General features: G+C 33.9%; 1 protein-coding gene across 1 annotated transcript in view; it reads left to right on the plus strand.

The window, feature by feature from the left end:
* Positions 1–19,437: 19,437 nt before the first annotated feature.
* The window catches only part of LOC115875541 (ecdysone-inducible protein E75), a 324,280-nt gene continuing 322,368 nt past the window's right edge, over positions 19,438–21,349 (plus strand). Inside the window, exon 1 of the mRNA XM_030891034.1 lies at positions 19,438–21,084. Coding sequence (XP_030746894.1) covers positions 20,892–21,084 — 193 coding nt within the window. The 5' untranslated portion in view covers positions 19,438–20,891. The remainder of the gene's footprint in view (positions 21,085–21,349) is intronic.

A 21,349-nucleotide genomic window follows, 5' to 3' on the forward strand; every position in this document is an offset into this window, starting at 1 on the left:
ACTTCATTTCTTGTCTATGGTGAACAGTAGATGGAAAACTTTAAGCACCTGCAAGACAGCCAGGAAAACTTGGTCCAAATTCGACCTTAAAATATCGGGAGAGCTCAAACTATGTCGTGTTGTCGTGTAAGGATATCCTCAGGCTAACTTAGCGATTTTCATTTCATAGCCATCGCTGACGCCGTTTTTTTTTTCGATCATACGGTATAAAAATATGTAAAAATATTACTTTTTTATGTTTGCCACGTATTTTTTTATATAATGTTTTATTGCCGATTTACGATTTTTTTATTATGTGTATATAGTTTTAATGCCCGTTTTCCAAGCACTTATTAAGGTTACTTTAAGTTGAGTGTAGCTTTGAATGCGACTTCATTTGTGACTTTTTAAATTTGCTTGTCATATTCAAAGCTCCACTTAACTTAAAGTCACTTTAATAAGTGCTGGGAAAACGGCCATAAGTAACTCATGCAAACTCATAAAAGTATAAAGAGATTCAAAAATATTTTATTTTATATTAAATTATATAATTTAATAGAAGTGTCTACCAGGTCACTCTAGTAATTAATGGAAAATTATTCAGTGTACTTTATTTGTTAAGGATTAAAATATGACATTCACTGGTGACTTCACTATCCCTTATTGTGAATATTTCTTAGTTGCTGTTAACATTTACTGGATTTCCGACTTTCACTGTAACATGTAATAGTACACATTAACACTCGTATTATCAGTATGATACTAATGGGGATATTAACTAGATATTTCTATTATTGGACTTTGGGGAAAAAATCCTGGACACAAATAAATTTTATGTTCGTATATTAACTGAGTGGAAATAAACAAAAAAAATGTAACCTATAAAACACATACTGTGAATATTTACAGAGAGCTCGTCCTTGGCCTTGCTCTCACCTAATTTATCGCCATTTATTTTCCTTTCGGTTTACTACGTATTTTCTGTACGTTCGTATACATTTGTGTTTCATTTCCCTTGAAATGCCTTTTAATAAGCGCTTTATGTCGCTTAATTTCATTAATGCAGACCTTTGCGTCAGTATTTTATGGCTACAGGGTGGACGTTCCTTGGTTTAAGCGAAATTGGATCGGTTCATGTGGGTTTCATAATTGTTAATTGGCCGTGATATACGTTTGTTGGAGGCCATGTTAGGAGGGCATTTTTGCCAACTTGTTTTAAGATTAGTTTTATCGATTTAACCTCGAACATGTTTATGTTGCGATGAAATCAACCGTTGTTATCAAACAAGTTGCAAAATACCTTATAAATATAGCACCAGCAAAGCACAGACATCTAATTTAGTTGGTGAATGTAGAGGAGATAAAAAGGAGAGATGTATTATTGGTTGTTTAGAAATGATAATAGTTGTTGCTGTGAAAACTATGCAGTATCTATTAGGGTTGGGTTGATGTGTTGATACTGAATTATGTAAATAAATTATTGGATTTAATGTGGTGTAAGGAAGAACAAAAACAGTTCTCGTTCATTTAGAAATAATACAAAGAAGGAAACTAAGACTTCCTAGAAGAAAAAATTTCCAGAAATTTAAGCTTCCTCTATGTTTATTTCATTGCATTGATTTGTCAATTCAATTTTCAAATTTGCATTTCATATTCATATTCATTCAAAAATGTGTTATTTGTTTCCTTATTTCATTTTCATGGACATGTGGTTTGAAAAAAACGATTTTATTCTGATAAATAACACATATAATATACATAATATTATAGTAGGAATAAGTCTGGTAACAAAATTCTACAGCGACCTATATAAAGCCCCAGAAAACAAACAAGAAGACTAAAGACTGTCCCTGATACAAAGTCGACGCGCGATGCCCCAGAAGTTCTCGTGGGAGAGCAGAAAAATGACAGAAAAGGTGCTTTAAGACATGAAAAACGGAAAAGTAGCAGGGAACGACGGAATAACGGCTGAAATACTTAAGTACATCAGTTAGGAGAACTTGGAAAATCTTAGCAAATACAGTACGTCTGCTGGATCTGTGTCTATGAAAGGAATGCGGACAAAAAACATTTAAATAAACAGCAATATATTTTATACGTCGATTTGACGAGTACCTCACCGCAAATCGCTCCGCCCACATATTTTATTGGCTATTTGCAAATTTGTCGAATTTTTATTGATGGGACGCGTCGTCTCATTTTTTACGAAAAACATCGAGAGAATATCGTTTCCCCTCTCACGGATACCCCGTAGCTACAGAACGGACAGACGTACTGTAATACACTAAGGAGAAAAAACTGGAATCCGCAAAACTGGAATAGCGACAACATAATTCAAATTCATAAGAAAGGCAAAGATATCACAAACTATAGAACAGTAAGCCTACTACCATTAACATACGAGATATTCACAAAAATATTAAACAGCAGAAACAAAACACTCTAGACGACGCACAATCACGAGAACAAGCAGGCTTTCATACACTAAGTGAAACTATCAGCCGAACAAAAGAATACCAACTTCCACTAGCCATAGCCTTTATAGACTTTGAGAAGGCTTTTGACTCAATATATCCTAAAGCAATAATTGAAGCTCCAGCGAAACAAGGTATTTATAGGCCTTATATAGAAACTCTCGCCAAACAAAGAAGCCAAAACAAGAGTAGTAATATATAAAACAACCCCAGAATTCTCAACTGGCAATGGAGTACAACAGAGAGACGCGATATCCTCAAAGCTATTTACAGCAACACTAGAAGAAATCTTCTGTCAACTGGACTGGACCAACAAAGGATTAAAAATAGATGGAGAATATTTTAACCATCTAAGATTCAACCATCATGGTTCAACAGTAGAATTAAGTTAGCATGAAGTACTTATGGAAAAACTCAATCGCATTCAAATTTAGATTGCCACAGTATCTAAAGAAGAAAACATTCTATCAATGTGTATACTACCTATCATAACGAATATGCATGCGAAACCTAAATGCATGCGAACTTAAAACGGACATTATAAGGAAACTGCAAGTAGCACAACGTTTAATGGAACAAAATATGCTGTGGATAACCAAAAAAGACCGTAAAAGAATAGAGTGGATACAATAAAAGACTCAGAGGTAATAGATGCCATCCACAGAATCAAATCCCTCAAGTGGCAATGGGCAGGACACCTGGCAAGAAGGACGGACAACAGATGGACCACAAAAATTATAGCATGGTACCCACGATGAATTAAAAGACATAGAGGAAAACCAAACCTGAGATGGGACTAAGATATTAGGAAATTAGCAGGGATAACTTGGGCCCGCATAGCCAACAATAAACAACATTGAGCCCAATTACAAAGAGAGTATCTAAATATGTTAGGGAAGCTACACCATAATTAGAAATGTTTGAATAAGCTGAAAATGATGATGATGATGATGATGATAGTAGGAATAATTGGGAATAGCATATAATAACCAAAAATGTTATTAGGACTTCCAAACGATTAGAGCTAAGACTTATCACAAAAAACATATGTATATTCTACTATTAAAAATAAAAAAATGTAAAAGAATATTTTACTAGTTGGCTTGGGAATGACAATCGATGATAATTTTGGCGAGCTCATGTTCTAGACGCCATTTATTTGGCTCGTACTGTTCTTTATTTTTTAATGGCGCTTATTGCCAGTTGGCCTTAAGAAAATTGTAACTGATTATTGACTAATAGCACAGAATATGTAGCTACGCAACAGAAAAATACTCGAAATGAAAGAGCTAAAATTGCATAAATAGAATACTAGATGGCGCGACAATATCATAATCAGAATATAATTAGAAATTTTGAACTTTCGGTTTTGGATCGACGGATCGTCGACGGCCTTATAGCTCGGCTAAATATGCACAGTTGCCAGATTCAAAAAGACTTGAATTGGCATCCCATTCTTTTTATTGTGTATAATGCAGTATGTGTTTCTTTCTATTCTTCTTTTCTTGTCAGATACACTTATATTAATTATTCCTTTGGCTATTAAAATAGTTTTAAGTATATTATTACAAAACATATACATTTTTAATATACATTACCTTATAATGTTAACTAAGAAAATACCTTTAATTACCTTTAAAATTAATAATATACAGGGCGATTGATAGTGATATTTATTAATGCTGGAACGTTAGTAATGAAATATAAGTTTAATAATAATGGAAATAATTTATTAAAATGCAGTACAAAAAATGTTAACTGACTAAAAAATACTATAATAACAAATTTCTTCCGTTTGCCACGTTATTTATATAGACCTAGGTAGATTTTAAAAAGTGACACAGGTACAATTAATAATATATTAGTTCGGCATAAAAGTTGCTATCACGACATCGAACAATAAATTAAAATTCGTAAAATAAATTAAAATTATTAATTAAACAAATCTTTATAAAGAAACGCAAGTATACCAAATTTGGGCCCAATCGAACTCCAGGAAATGATATCATAATAGTGTACTATATTATGGTACCACTCGATATACTTTAAGGTACCATAATATTGCAATGTCACCGAAGATCCGTAGTATACCAAATTTAAGAACAATCGAACGCCATGAAATGGTATCGTAATATGGTACTATATTAAGGTACCACTTTATATACATCATAGTTCAATCATATTACAATGTAACCGAAAATACGTAGTATACCAAGTTTGAGCCCAATCGAACGCCAGGAAATGGTATCGTAATATGGTACTATATTAAGGTACCACTTTATATGCATCATATTACCATCATATTACAATGTCACCGAAAATACGTAGTATCTATCCCAAGTTTAAGCCCAATCGAACGCCATGTACGTAATATAGTACTATATTATGGTACCAGTTGATATGCTTCATGGTACCTTAATAATGCAATGTCATCAAAAATACGCAAGTATATATCAAATATGAGCTCAATCGAACGCCAGGAAATGGTATTGAAATATGGTACTATATTAAGGTACCACTTTATATGCATCATAGTACCATCATATTACAATGTAACCGAAGATACGTAGTATAACAAATTTAAGTCCAATCGAACGCCAGGAAATGGTATCGTAATATGGTACTATATTATGGTACCTCTTATTATGCTCCATGGTACCAGAATATTACAATATCACCGAAGATACGTAGTATCCCAAATTTAAGCCCAATCGAACGCCATGTACATAATATGGTACTATATTATGGTACCAGATGATATGCATCATATTACAATGTCACCGAAAATACGTAGTATACCAAGTTTAAGCCCTATTGCCGCCATGTACCTAATATTGCTATTATCAAATATCCTATTATTGCTAGTCATCAAATATGGTACTATAGAAGGTACCACTTTATATACTCCATGGTACCATGATATTACAATGTCACTGAAGATATAGTATGCCAAGTTTAAGCCCAATCGAACGCCATGTATCGTAATATAGTACTATATTATATATATCACTTGATATGCTTCTGAAAAAAACGGCGTCCAGTTGGCTGGAAAAGGACGATCGATGGCATTTCCCATATAAATTTACATATAAAATGACAGTGATATTCATTTCATAGCTATCGCTAACGCCGTTTTTTCCCGATTATACAATATGAACTTGGTATGAACCTTAGGTATGAACACAATCGAACGTCAGGAAGTGGTATCATAATAGTAGAACAATACTTATTATATTGTCGCCGAATTACAATGAAAATTCAGGATTCAATTATACAATCAAACGTCAGGAAGTGATTGTAATTTAGCTCATAAGATTTAATTCCAACTAACATGGCAAACTGAAAAAAACAGCTCTGATCTATTTTAATATGTTTAAATGATGTAGCAAATTTGAAGGTAGGCTTTATCAGGAAGTATTACGATATGAATTACACAATGGCAATACTGCACAAAATTCTTTTAAATTTTGTTTGTAGAAAACGGTTTTCTTTTAAATTTATTGCCCTCTATTATGTAGTAGCGAAACTACCACATCAAAATATCTGATTTGGAGACAGACTTTTAAAGCCTGTCTCCTTTTGCTACCTACAATTTTATACATGTAACGAGGCTTCTGTTGCGTAGCTAGATATTCTGTGCTAATAGTTATTTTTTATACAAGACGATAAAATGGTATTTTGAAAAGTGAATTAATTTCGGGAGACGATAATACAATTTCATCGTCGTGTATAAAACAATATTTTTTTCCATAGCGAGTTACGTTTTAAAAAATATTCAGAAATTATTATTTCAAGGAATTTATTACGAATAGAAAAAATATTGTGCTGGGTTGGCGTTGGTTTCTATGTAATTTGACAAATAAATAAATCTGTCTCTTTAGTTGTCAGTTTTGAGCATAGACAAACAAATAAAAAGAGACTGACAAATCTCATGGTAAAGAGTGGGACCGCGTTCCCGTAGCGCAACTCAGAATAACAATTTTGAAACCAATTAGCAGGACTATGGCAGGACGTACGTCTTTATTGCTATCTTTCTTTATTATGTGTGCTTTATATGAAAAAGACAGAGATAGGTATAAAACGTATCGTAAGACATTATCGCACATTCTGGCTGGCGGAAAATTTAAATTAGCCATTATTAGTAGTATTCTTTCATTCTGAAACTGAAAATTTTCACTTAAACTGATTTATTCCCTATACCACGTAAAGGGAACGTGGTGTAGGGAATAAATCAGTTTAAGTGAAAATTTGCAGTTTCTTTCAGAACGAAAGAGTACTACTATTATAAGGGAAATTATAAAAAAAAGCAAAAATTGTACTGTTTTATAAACATATTTATTTATACATAAAAATAAATAAACTTTTTATAATATAATAACAAAAAACAGTGTTTATTCCACCCACCTACCAATTTTAAATGCAGAAGAACTGACTGTTGCAGGAAACGATCGGCCAATTTTTTTAAAGGGCATTAAAATCTAATTTTCGAAAAAAACTGCCTAATTGCAATAACAAAGTGAATATCCAAGCAAAGAAGACTTTACGAGAATCGTGATCCTGAACCAAGTCCAGTTTTAATCCTAAAACAAAAGTAAAATAGGTATATTAAGTTTCTGGTTATTATAAACCAGCTATAAAACTACCCAAAAAATGAAAAAAATTGTATTAATTTGTTATGTTAAGAGAGGTTCAAAATACTTTTGACACTACTACTTCTACTTTTTCCTTAATAAGATGATAAATATAACTACTTACTTTTATTTTACCGGGTGTCTTAACATATCTATCAGAGAAAGGGAGCACCAATACATATAAAAAATAGATGATACTGGCTCCTGCAGCAAATAAAATAACAAATAGTATAACCGAAAATTATAAGTAACAAAATATAAATACCTATATGGAACAAAGAAATTTGTTCCCTATCCATATTCATAGAGTCATTCAAGTCAATAAAATGGAGAGTTTAGAAAAAAAGGTAAATCACCAAAAGAAAAATTAACAAACATGACGAATTGTCATTATGTTGTCATCTTGGTTGTCATGATGACGAAAACGAAAGGCGATTGTTCTAATTTCTATTTAGAAATTACGTTTTATGTGGTTGCTTCTTTCTCTCTTGTTATATTAGAATGAGATAGTGGGCCCAATAGACGCAATGCGCAGATCAACATAAATAGAACGAAATTTTGCGTTGCGTTTCTCTTTGCCATTTAATTTGCCAGTCTCTTTATATTTGTTTGTCTATGGTTTTGAGTCAATTTTTTAATTCTCTTTCTTCTTGATTGCTGATTGTATTGGATCCAGAAATGGCTCAAAACAAAATAAGTAAATTACTAACAGATATTCAGGCTGAGGCGACAAACGCCATATCCAAACTACATACTTCCATTTAAATCCCGAATAACTGATGAAAAGGAATACAAACATTTTCAAAAATCGAAGCAATTAAAAAAACGTGCGAGAACAGCGGCGTGCGGTGACAATTATAGGCGGGGAAGCGATTGGCGGACCCACTTGCTTCATTATGACCTATAAAACTTAATTCATGCTCCCCCAGAAAACATGTAACATCTATCAGGCGTTTCAAAATATCTCTGTTTTTTTTGACCCGCTCATTATGCAGTTTGCTACTAATTTTTAATTGATTGAAAAGTTTTTTCTTTTATAGTAGCAGTTAAATGTCCTTTACTATTGACATGCTTTTTTACACTTTTGTGAAAATTATTTAAATCTGTAATCCCGGCTACGTTCCAGTTAGTCTTCTCACTTATAATTTGCATAATTGATTGCAGCCGGTTAACCACTCATATTTGTCATAAAACCCAACATGAAAATGTTTAGTGAATTTTTTTACCGACTTCTCCACTCTGGTCTCTAAATTGATAGAAACCGTTGGCCTACCAGTCTTAATAATGTCACTTTTTTCTTGGAAGTTCCGACTAGAAAATACCTTTTTTAATAACACACATTCAACACAAACACACTCTAAATTATTGTCCACACTAGCAGAAGCAGAAGATTGTCCTTCTTGACCCTCCATTACAAACGAAACCCCCCAGTAAACACTAAGTTAAATCCGAAAAAAATACAATATTACCTACTACCTACCGCCCGGCGGCGATTTCCAGGCGCGCATCCATGCAGTAAAAGGCTAATTAAATTTACTACGTTTATGTAAGGTTTCAAATGAATAATTTTAACAAATTAAATTAATCTTTTGTTATAAAATTACAGTATTATTAACGTTTAGCTATTTTTTTTATCTTTAAAAAGTTTAGGGAAGCGGTGCTTCTCTCGCTTCCATGGACCGCACGCCGCTGTGCGAGAAGAAATAGTTTTTAACCTATCCTCGCTGTTAAAGTATTATTTAATCTACCCTTGCGGTTAAAGTACTATTTTATCTACTATTTTTGATAGATATAATGCAATTTTAACAGTTGCTATGGAAAAAAATGATTTTTAAATGGGACAGTTTAAAATTCCAGAAAAAATAATTTTTTGGAAATAGATTTGTGTCTGGAAAGTTTCTTTCCATTTTAAATTCTTCTGGTATCAGTGATTATAGAAGAATTCAATCATCATCGATTGTCAAAATCCTCAGCCGACTTTGACGCCGTTTTCATTCGATCATATGGTATAATTTCCCAACAAAAGAAAATCTAGAGAAAAATATGAATGAACAAGCTATTGTAGTATAAATAGAACAAGAGAGAACATAATATTTTCTGTCGTTAATCATCAATTATTTTTACCCAGTAACACAAAGCGAGTAGCACTAAACGTTAAATAAGTAAACATCACTTTTATATGCTTTGGAAAAAATACGTATCTTGATAAACTTTTCAATGTCAGACGCTTTACGGTCATTGTCTTTTATTATGGTTTCGTATTATCATTTTTATATGGCACAGTGTGGGACTGTTGAGTTAAATTGCCCTGATTTTTGATAAAAAGTGAGTTGTTGAAATTGCTCGAGATTCTTCTTCCTGATAAATACTATAACTTGCGCGATTTGTATTCCAGGGGTAGAAGGAGATATGCAGATCTCTTTGTTTTTGGAAAACGGTCTTTTGAGATTGTTTTTTTGCATGGTAGGTAGTTGCATTTTACAAATTCGCGGTTTAATGAGCAGATGCAAGGCACGTATATTACACAAATCATTCTAAAACCATTTAAATAGGGTATAATGTCGTTTGGGATATAATTATGTTGGTCGCATGCTAAATTTTTGTTTCTTTTTTAGCTCTGAAAATGTGTAATTAATTTTAATTGTTTCAGAAATTAATCCTTAATTAAATGAAACAAAGGATGTATAATCTTAAGAAGAAGACTAATGAGTGGACACCTTATCGGAATAAGTAAAGTTCTTATTAGGTTTCTAAAGAGATTTGTAAGTAGACACAAACAAGTATAATAAAATAAAACACTGACCACTTTTAAACACTGGACGCGCGTTTTGCTATCTATGTTAGCATTTACTTACTACTACCAGAACTACTACTTAACAGCTAATTTTGTATACCTAACAGTGAAGTGAAGTGAAATGACATTTTTTTTGGCAAATGACAAAACTGACAAAAAAGTTTTTTTGTTAATCTTGCTGTATACGGATGACTGATTGACAGAATGATCTGCCAGGGACCAGGGACCAATCGATTTGGGAGATTTTGCCATTTGTTCTCTATATTTTATTTATAACTAGCGTGTACCAGCGACTTCGTTCGCGTCGAATTATCATCTGTAATGGTGATGATAAAGCAAGGCAAGAATTTCCATTAACACAAAATGGATAAAATTTTCTCACATTTATGCCAGCATGAGGAAAAACAATATGGCGATATTATTATATAACTTGGTAATATTTGAGGGGTAGTTTCATCTCGTTGGAATTTGACTTTCGAAAAATCCGTTTGCCAAAAATAAGCTTTTTACGTCAAGCAGTTTAAGCAGAATCGTGGTTAAGAAATTACCCAACTTTTTGAAACACTCTGTATGATTTTTTTAAAAATTTCAAAATATGTAAAAAAACAAATAAATTATGCTTGTCCAAACGTTTTCCCGAAAGACTAACCGTTTTTTAAATAGCAAATATTGTAATATTTGAGGGGCGTTTTCACCCTCTTGGAATTTGAGATTCGAGAAACCCCTCCTTATCGAACCTCTACACCCCACAGTCAATCCGTTTGCCAAAAATCAGCTTTAAACGTCAAACAGTTTAAGCAGAATCGTGATTACTCAATGGTCATATTTTATGAAACACCCTGTATAAATTTATAAAAAATCTTAAAATATGTAAAACAACAAAATAAAATATACGTGTTTAGGAGTTTTTCCGAAAAACTCACCGGTTTTTAAATAAAAAATATTTTAATATTTGAGGGATAGTTTACCCCCTTAGAATTCGAGTTTCGAAAAATCCCTTCTTATCGAACCTCTACACCCTAAAGTCAATCTATTTACCAAAAATCAGCTTTTTACGTCAAGCGCTTTAAGCAGGATCGTGATTAATCAATGACCAGATTTCTCGAAACACCCTGTATATATTTTTAAAAAATCTTGAAATATGTAAAAAAACAAAATCAAATATACGTGTTTAAGCGTTTTTTCGGAAACTTGACAGTTTTTTAAATAAAAAATATTGTAATATTTGAGGGGTGGTTTCACCCTCTTGGAACTGGAATTTCGAAAAATCCCTTCTTATCGAACCTCTGCACCCTAGAATCAACCTGTATGCCAAAATTGAGCTTCTTACGTTGAGTGGTTTGAGCAGGATCGTGATTAATCAGTAAGTCAGTCACTTAAGGATTTTATACCTATATTAGTATAGATGTACCGTATGATCGAAAAAAGGCGTCCAGTTGGCTTGAAAATGACGATCGATGACATTCTCCGTATAATTTTACATATTATAATGACAGCGATCTTCATATCATAGCCATCGCTGACGCCGTTTTTTTCGATCATGTACTTTCTATACGGGGTAAGTCGCAAATAAGTGCAAATATTTCTGGTAGATCTCGATAAAAGAAACACATTTTGTCTTTGCCGTTTTTCGAATAAGTAAGTCCGAAATAACCGAGTTATTAAAGTTTGAAAGTTAAAAAAAAATATTTATTTTTAAAGAATGTTGAGAGCCGCCGGATTTTTTTCTGTATTTGCATCACTTTTAGTGCCGTAACCATAGAGTAAAGCCGTAACCATGTTAATATCAGAGAGTAAGAAATTATACCGTGGGAAAATTTGCGGTGACAGTTCTAAAAAGTTTTCTAAACTATACAGGAAAATTTAAAAGAAAATGCACGATTTTCAACAACTTTTTTGCGAAAAAACTTGATACACATATTCCCGAGGTCGAAAAATATAAGGCAGAAATAATATTACATAAATCATTTTCAAAAACTTTTAAACCGGAATATTTTTTTTTCATGTAAAGAATATCCAATTTATTAAAAAAATAGAATTTCTATAACGTAATCCGTCTATAACATAGCAAATGTATAATTTGTATTATAACAAATACTCATGGAAATGTTATAAATTTGAGAAACATGATTTTTAAAGGATCACTGTTTTTATCTGTACGTTTGCGTGCTTTGCATCCACTAGAGCTTCTATAACAAAAAAAAATCAGATTATCAAAGAGATAAAAAGAATCGTATCGGTTTGGGAATCATTTTGGTTCCATAAACCAGATTTATATAGAAATCCTACTTTTCAAAATCTCCAAATAAATGCAAAGCTCATATTTTACATAATTTATTCCATCAAATTCTTCCAAAACCTTAAAATAGGATCCAGAGCCAGGTTTTTTCGTCCTTTCTTATCATCGATTTTCGGATTCTTTTCAATTGCATGTTGCTATTGTTATATACCGGGTGCCTCTCAAAAGTGGCAAAGTGGCAAAGCAGCGAGATTGATATCTATATATTGTTAGTATGTAACATAAATTTAACCTTCTTCTATTCCTTTCGTCGCTATCGCAGTTGTACTTATCGGCGGCAAAATATCAATTTTCCTTTGTTAGGGTTAATTTTAATTAAATTTAGTTTTCCTCTTGTTACCTGATTTCTATTTCCATTTTCTATTATTATTTTATTTTTTAAGAAAGCATTTTTCTCAAAATGTCAGTAATAAAAAAGTTTTTCCTCTTGTCATCACAATCCGAGGGTGCATGATGTAGATACAAGGTCGGGTATGTTCAGCATAGCCCATCAGCATTTACCAAACAACTCAAACCTGGTCCTGCTCCTAGCGGAGCAGGCACATATAACTGCTTTCATAGTTGTGAAGTTCTGTCTCTATACAGACAGAGATTTTACAGAGAGTGATATCACCATACAGTGTTTCCTTGTATACTGCAGTAATGCGGGCCATTTCCGCCAGTTTTTGAATTTACCAGTTGTGCGTTTGGATGGGTCTGCCTATGTTTTCGTGGCATATTCTCTTCAAGACAATCCCAAAGGCTATTTATTTGTCTTCTTCAGGACTAAATTGATGAAGTCTCTTTTCATATTTTGTCTTGAAGGCAAAAATTCCCCCACCGAATATGTGACTTAGGGGGGAATGGAAATAAAGGTTGAAAAAGCCACCACTTTCAAAATAGAGCAAAGGATTAATGAATTGCACCCTACAAATAACAGGTTTAGGGGACACCATGTGCAACTGGATGAAGCCCGCGCTACTATGGCCGTTTTACTAAAAATACTTATATGATTTACACTGCTACCTTATTTACTAAATTTGGTGATCTAGATGATGGACCACATCTGACTGATGATGGACCAGGTTTTTTGAGGGAAGATTTAATATTAGTCTAATAGCGTCTGTGTAATGTGGTCCTTTCGGATAACTCTCCATTCATCGGTCAGATCAAATTAAGTAGCACAGTTAGTTCACTATACTACGAAAATAAGACAGAATAAGTATAGAAAAAAACACAGTAATGATTCAACATATCTCATCCATGTACGTATAAGATAACACTATGACTGAATTAAAATAGCCTATATAGCCTCTGGAAATAAGTTTATATTTTATATTTGTTGTCATGTACCTACCTTTCATCAAAATTGGTTTTTCTTTTAAATAAAATAAGATGATATACAGGGTGGTCCCAATTATATTCCGGAAACTTCGGCAGCCTATTCGGCAGATAAAGATAAGTAAAAAAGCTCGTACAAATCACATGTCCTAAAATGCTTAGCTTCGGAAATAGAGTGTGTAGAAATTTCAGTTTTATTTCAATTTTTTCCAAATAATTTCCGAAGTAACGTCAATATTGGTGAATATTTGGACGAAAATTGGTGTCTGGGAGTTTTTTGACATGAGAAATTTGGTTTTGATGTCAATATGATTACTACTTGTATAGAAGGCGCCAGCTACATATTTTTAATTGGTTTGAAGGGTAATAACTTTTTAATTTTTTGGTCCGGACCTGTATAAAACAACTGAGTAGAAAATATACATTTACCCCGTTTTTTACCTAAAAAATTTTTATTCAACTGGCAAACAAGGCCAATATGTGTTCAGTAATCATAAAGCAGTTTGTAGGTGGAATATGCAAACCATACGTATACGCCAACTATAAACAGTATAAATGGAAGCAGATATTTACTTAATTATCAATTATCAGGCCCCAGTAATTGTCAATGGCATTTTCTATTTAGGAAATTAAATCAAGGGGTAATTTTCTTTGTTTAAAATATCGAATAATTATTATTTTTTATATTATTTTCAGACTGATTTATTTATTTTAACTTTTAAGTTATTTTTCAATGGTTTCAATATTTATTTTTACTGAATAAACATTTTAAATTACAACCAATGCACGGCATAACTTGTATTCTAGCTTCATTACTGATGAGCAGTGAAAGAAGTCTTTAGTATAACGGGGGCCACGGGTCTGAGACAGCGAAGGGGCCCCTCCAGGGGCCCCTCGGATCTTGGAGGACTTTCAAAATGGCAATATTTTGTCGCGGTATTTCCCTGGAAGCATTTTTAAGAAAAAAATATTTAACATTTTTGGACGAAAAAAACTACCTGTCAAAAAAATTTGTACAGCCTAAAAGTCAAATTTAGTGATTATCACAGCCCCTGTGACATAAAGATGTGTCAACATGTGGCTGTCTATTTCAAAAATTAAATTGTTCAAATGTCATATAATAATGGCGGTAGCTGTCATGGAATTGAGCGATTAAAAAATTATCATAAATATTTTTTTTTTCAAATGGAAACCCACTTTTTTTATTTCACTAGTGAAAGGGTTTTCCAATTCGTTACGTTTTAACTAGACATATTCCTATACCTAAAATAAATCGTTTTTAAGTTATTAATTTTAGTTAAAACGTATATTTTTCTTGATTTTATCTAGCTTTCTTTAACATTAAGTGTCAAACAGTCAGACAATTTATTTCCATCTGCTTAAAAGTTTAAAAAGTGTATTTATATAAATAAATACTAACTTAAAAACGATTTATTTTAGGTACAGGAACAAGTATAGTCAAAAAGTAACAAATTTTAAAAACGAAAGTAACGAAAGCCTTTTCAGGAGTGGAATAAAAAAAGTTGATTTCCATTTGAAAAAAAAATGATTTATGATAATTTTTTAATCGCTCAATTCCATGACAGCTGCGGCCATTATTATATGACATTCGGACAATTTAATTTTTGAAATAGATAGCCACATGTCTTCTCTTTATGGTACAGTGGCTGTGGCAATCACTAAATTTGACGTTTAGGCTATATACATATTTTCGGCAGGCAGTTTTTTCCTCCAAAAATTATAAATATTTTTTTTTCTCAAAAATGGTTAACGTTAGGTATAGAGAAATATCAAAATTCATAAAATTTTACAGAGAATTTAAGTATGTAATAAAAATGGGGTCACCGATTTAAAATAAGAAAGTTGCTGTCAACTTCCGGTACTTCCGAAAGTGCCGCCATATTGAAAATATTTTTAATCGATAGATCTCATTGTGAAACAATGATATGCATAAAATCTCGTATCTAGATATTGTAGTTTTCTAGAAACTTTTAACGCTAATAATTTAATAATACTTGAATTTTGTCAACCATTATACATACGTCACTCAATTTTTACAAAATGTGCATTAGAAGTATATCATTATCTAAATAGACCGGGGCCACATTTAGCTTCGCCGCCCCGGGCCCCCGACAGGCTTAGTCCGCCACTGCTACTTGTATAGAAGGCGCCAGCTAAATATTTTTAATTGGTTTGAAGGGTAATAACTTTTTAATTTTTTGGTCCGGACCTGTATAAAACAACTGAGTAGAAAATATACATTTACCCCGTTTTTTTACCTAAAAAGGCCCCTTGGTAAAAATCGCTACAAGCAATGGTTCTAGAGATATATGGAATCGAAATTATCAATACCTCTCATCATTGACATCAATTAAAGATGTTGACTAAATAGTTACTAGACTGAAATTATAAATTTGAGACGTTTTTGTGCCAAAAGTTTAAAAGGAACTGTTTTATCATCATTTTTTGGAAGAAAAATTTATAATTAATTAAAAAAAATTGTCAGTAATGACATGTATTGACTATTTCCGTTCTAAATATCTTGAGATCTTTGAGAACAATTTTTACCAAGAGACATTTTTTACGTAAAAAATCACGAAAATGTACATTTTTTCACTCAGTAGTTTTGTACAGGTACGATCGAAAAGTTATTAATCTTCAAAACAGTTAAAACAAATGTAGGTGGCGTGGCGTCCCCTACAATTGGGAGTCATATTCACATAAAAATCAAATTTCTCATGCCAAAAAACTCCCACACGCCAATTTTCATCCAAATATTGACCATACTTTATTATTAAAAAAATTATTTGGAAAAAATCGAAATAAAAATGGAACTTCTACACCCTGTATCTTCGAAACTAAGCAATTTAGGACATATATTTATACGAAGTTTTTTACTAATTTTTATCTGCACCAATAGTTGCCGAAGTTTTCGGAATATAATTCGGACCACCCTGTATTTTATTTGAACAATTGATACATATTAAATTTGTCCAAAATATTTAAAAAAAAATTGTATAACTGTCTATGATAATATCAATTTTTTTCGGTGAACGGATTTCGCTTGGCCATGATGTGAAAAATTACATGATCTGAAGTATAGCAGTTTATCAAACATGACATCTCTCCTAGCAGTAACGATCACTTGCTTCGTTCAAGAGATTTGTTGGCATCTGTACGCGTATTTTTTCGCTGCTATTCACACACCGACCTCAAATTTGAACGGACAAGGTCGAGGCGGCGTAAACTTGAAAGGCCGAGCGAACCGAACGAGCTTCATTTACGTATGTACGTAAATTCGATATTAGTAGGTCAGTGGGGGAGTAGGCTTTTTTTGCGTGCGGATTTAACTAATAAAGATTTATTGAAGAAGATACTACGGAAATCAGTAGGTATATTAAAGTAGCAGTGGATATATGGCAATAGACTGTAGAGACGACCAGTGGATATATCACAATCACTGGAATAACAAAGGATTGAAAATAGATGGACAATATCTTAACCATCTACAATTCGCTGATGACATAGTCCTAATTACCAATAGTAATGAAGAACTACAAGCACACATTAACAAACTAAATACAGCCAGCAATCAAGTAGATCTCAAAATTAATTTAGCAAAAACTAAAGTAATGTATGAACTAGTAGACAGAAAAAACAACAACTCTACTACTAGAAATCAATAGAAGAATAAAGTTAATGAAGTACATATTATGGAAGATACTCAGTCATATTCAAATCTATAATGCCACTTTACTTAAAGTAGAAAACATTCGACCAATGTGTACTACTGGTCATGACTTATGCATGTTGTTTATGGACATTATAAGGAAACTGCAGGTCGCACAATGCTCGATGGGACGAAATATGCTGGCAATAACCAAGGTTATTAAAAGGAAGGTTGTCTCGTAACTTTTGGACCAATAGGAGCGAAGCGGAATAGCATCCCTCTGACGTAGTTAGAACGTATAAAATCATAGAATAAAAGGAATAGAAAATAAAATGCAACCGACAAAGAGAGATAAATGGACAATACAATAAAGAAAAGACACATCAAACAACTGAAAACTATTGACGCCATACACTATAAACAATAAAGTAGACAATGAATATCGATTCGGAAATGCACTGTCGGACTGTGGGCAGTTTTTATCCCTTTATCTATGAGCGGTATCATTCCTATGACGTAGTAGATGACGTTTTCGATAATGGCGGATCGAGTTACGAGACAACCTTATCTTTTAATAACCTTGGGCAATAACCAAGGAAGACCGTAAAAAATAGAGTGGATACGATAGAAAACCCAAGTAATATATTATGTCATCCACCGAATCAATATCTCAAGTGGCAATGTGCAAGACACCTGGCAAGAAAGACGGACAATAGATAGACCACCACAAAAATTACAACATGGTACCCACGACAAATTAAGAGACCTAGAAGAAGACCAAACCTGATAGAGAACCATGATATTAGGAAATTAGCATTGATAACTTGGGCCCGCATAGCTAACTATAGACAACAATGGGCCCAATTTGAAAGATATTATTTAAATATGTGAGGAAGGCTACACTATAATTGGAAATGGTTGAATAAGCTGAAGATAGGGACGATTTAAAATAACTATCCAGTGTCCGGATAAAACTTAAACAAGATAGTTTCCAGTTGTAAATCAATTTCTAGATTTTGCACAGTCAAGAAACGTAGCAGAGTATTTCACTGGAAATGAGAAGACGCTTTGAAATGACAAAACGGACAACAAAGTGTTTAGAAAAAGCCTGGAAAAACAGTACCTTCGCTTTAAATGCCAAAACCCCAATTCCATTCATGTCCGCCCAAGGATGCCTGACGGTGATAGTTGTGACTGTCATTTATATCACAGACACATTTTAAAACAGAAACAAGATAAATATGAAACAAATCAAAGACATTTGTGCCATATTTTTGTCTTTTTTTGTTCTTTTTCCAGATATCAAGTCTAGTCACGAGTCGATAAAGATTTTGTGTTCAAAATCGTATTTTCTGCCATATTTTAGATGTCGTCTGTCGAAATAATTCCTGAGTCGTTAGACAGTCGTGGATCATCAAGATGCACGTTGAGCTTAAAGTTAAAATTAATATGTAATGATTTTTTGATGGCATTTAGAGCCCTTTATCGACTGAGGCAGACAGCCTGGTTTGTCCCCATTCCTTAATAAGATCAAATATACTAAATCCATTGTCTGAAGGCTAGAATTACAGATTAGAGTATGGGTACCTCTATTAGCGTAGCTATATATATCTGTCCTAGAATGGATTCCTTTGCTCGCCCTTTTGATCAAAAACAAGGACATGTTGAATTAGCATATTATATAACCCAGGTTCATACCGTATGATCGAACAAAAGCGGCGTCAGCGATGGCTATGAAATGAAGATCGCTGTCATTTTATGTGTAAAATTATGGAAAATGTCATCGATCGTTATTTCCAAGTCAACTGGATGCCGTTTTTTTCGATCATACGGTATAATCTAGGTTAACCTATAAGTAAACTGTGTACTTATATTTCAAGATTGAAGATTGATTTCATAATTTACGTTTATTTTTTGTCTACAAAACGTTTAATACCGAACGCAAATAGACCATTTATTATTTTTAGGAAAGGCTATTTTAAGACCATTCTTTTAGTCATGAGCGAGCGTGTTTTCATTCCGATTATTCCGTTTGAAATCAGATGCAACGCGACAAACCAATTTGGACGGGCGCGTAACCCGAGCGCGCCGTCCGACGTGCTGCCGCTGTACGCACCCCTACGCACCCGACCCATCCAACTCAATCGATGCTCGTCTCTCCGCTGCTCCCGCGAGTTCAAGGCACCCGTTCAAGGACAAGGCCAGACGCTCCGACCGCCGCCTCGGTCGCGCATTCGGTCCCGCGTTCGCCCGCGATCCGCACGCAGCCACCAGCAGCAGCACCACGAGAGCGTCGGTCGCCCCAACCAACCCCACGCAACGCACCCCCGAAGGGCGCACGCGTACTCACCCCCGGAGCGCTCCGGACGCTCACCCGACGTCGCCGTCGCCGCCGGTTTCACTTTCATTCTTCGGTTCGCGCGCGAACCAGTTCACATCTTGTGCGAGCCGCCCGTCGAGTCGCCGCCGGCACTTTCAGTTTCGGAACTCTCGACCATGACGGTCCAAAACTGACCATCTCATCTTCGTCGTTGGTGATTTAGTGCCGGTCTCTATACACCGAAATTCGTCCAAGAGACGTGTCAACAGATAATGATTATGATTAACTAGATAACCGCTGTTTAGAGGGAACATCTTCGATATTGGCTAATTTAATTCTGGAATACAAAGCTTCTTTGATGACCTTACAATCTGAATTGTACGAAGCAGAATCATTGTCCTGATACACTTACACTTAGATAAGAATATAAGGTTTGATAACCTATTTGAGATAGTTGTAAAGAGCTTCAGAATTGAAAGAACGTCTCTCGAATAACAACAAGTAAGTTGTAGAAGTAGAACTTTGAATCTTTTGAATGAAACATATCTGTTATTCAAATAGAAAAACATACTCCTCAAGGTAGATCCGCAGCTTCAGAAAACGAACATATATTACTTTCGTTAATTCGTCTAATAACCAATACACTTTCTGAGTAAATAGAAAATTCAGGTTCTTGTCAGTTTGACGCTTTTAATTAAAGCTGTTAAGAACTGAAGCAGAACGATATACGTATTTAGATACTGTTTGAACGAGGAAGTCGAGAAAACAACTACATAACTTCAGAAATAAAATCATAATTACTATTATCACTGTAACTAAGCTGTAGGACGTAGAATTTTGGATATTTTGAATTAGACATATCTACCCTTGAAGCAAAAGAAAACGAACTTATTTGGTCCTATTAATAACATCAGCACTGCCATATTGAAAAGTGCCATACTGAGGAATCCTACCACGGAAGAACTATAATTGATACGTACTCTCTATGAAAATACTGTAATAGTTTTATCAAACTAATTTTTCATTGTATTTACTTTACTTTTACTCCAAGCAACGCCAGTAAATAATTATCACCATAACTGTAAATAGAAACGTTATTCATTAGGAAAAGACCTTGCGAATTAATCTGGCATTGGTACGTGCATCTTATCTGCTAAATTCAAGATCGAAACTTATCAGACAATTAACAAAACTTTTTGTATTCCTGTGTAACTGTAGTGCTTGAGATTTTTGTTCCTCGCTCGTGCAATAATATATGCTTTAATATCTAGGAACTCTGTAATTATATTACGATAGGAAGTAAGGTCCGTAGATCTGTCACCGCCAGCCACTTACTTAGGGTGACCAGTTAAGTACGCAAACAGTTTTTTTCGGCCAGAAAAAAATTGCAACCAGCTAATCACAATGCAAACCTCGACGATCATCTTCAAAACGGACGCGACGGAGTTTCGTATCCCTTCGGGCGCGATCGTGTCCTCTTCGACGTCATCGCCGACGACGACATCGATGCGGCCGCCGCCGCCTCCGCCGCCCCCAAAGGTCAAACTTGCCGCCGAATGCAAACTGGAGGAACCCACTAGCTCCATTCCAGATCTAGGTGAGTGGTCCCTTCAATATGTACCAAAGTTCTTCTTTTAGTTCCCATAGGTTTTCACGGGGGGTAAACTGCTGGTGTATTTTGGTGTACAAGATGTTGGCATTACTTGGGATTAGTGGTATTACTCGAAAATTTTGGTATTTAATCTGCATTTTTGGAATTAGTGTACAGAAATTCGTCAGCAGTTTATCCCTCGGGTTTTCATAAAGAAAACAATGATGTTACATCAATTTTGGAGAGTAAAGTGTGTATGCTATCGGTTGCT

The sequence above is a fragment of the Sitophilus oryzae genome, unplaced genomic scaffold, assembly GCF_002938485.1.
Source record: "Sitophilus oryzae breed Bouriz unplaced genomic scaffold, Soryzae_2.0 scaffold_1389_pilon_pilon, whole genome shotgun sequence".
NCBI classification, from domain to species: domain Eukaryota; kingdom Metazoa; phylum Arthropoda; class Insecta; order Coleoptera; family Curculionidae; genus Sitophilus; species Sitophilus oryzae.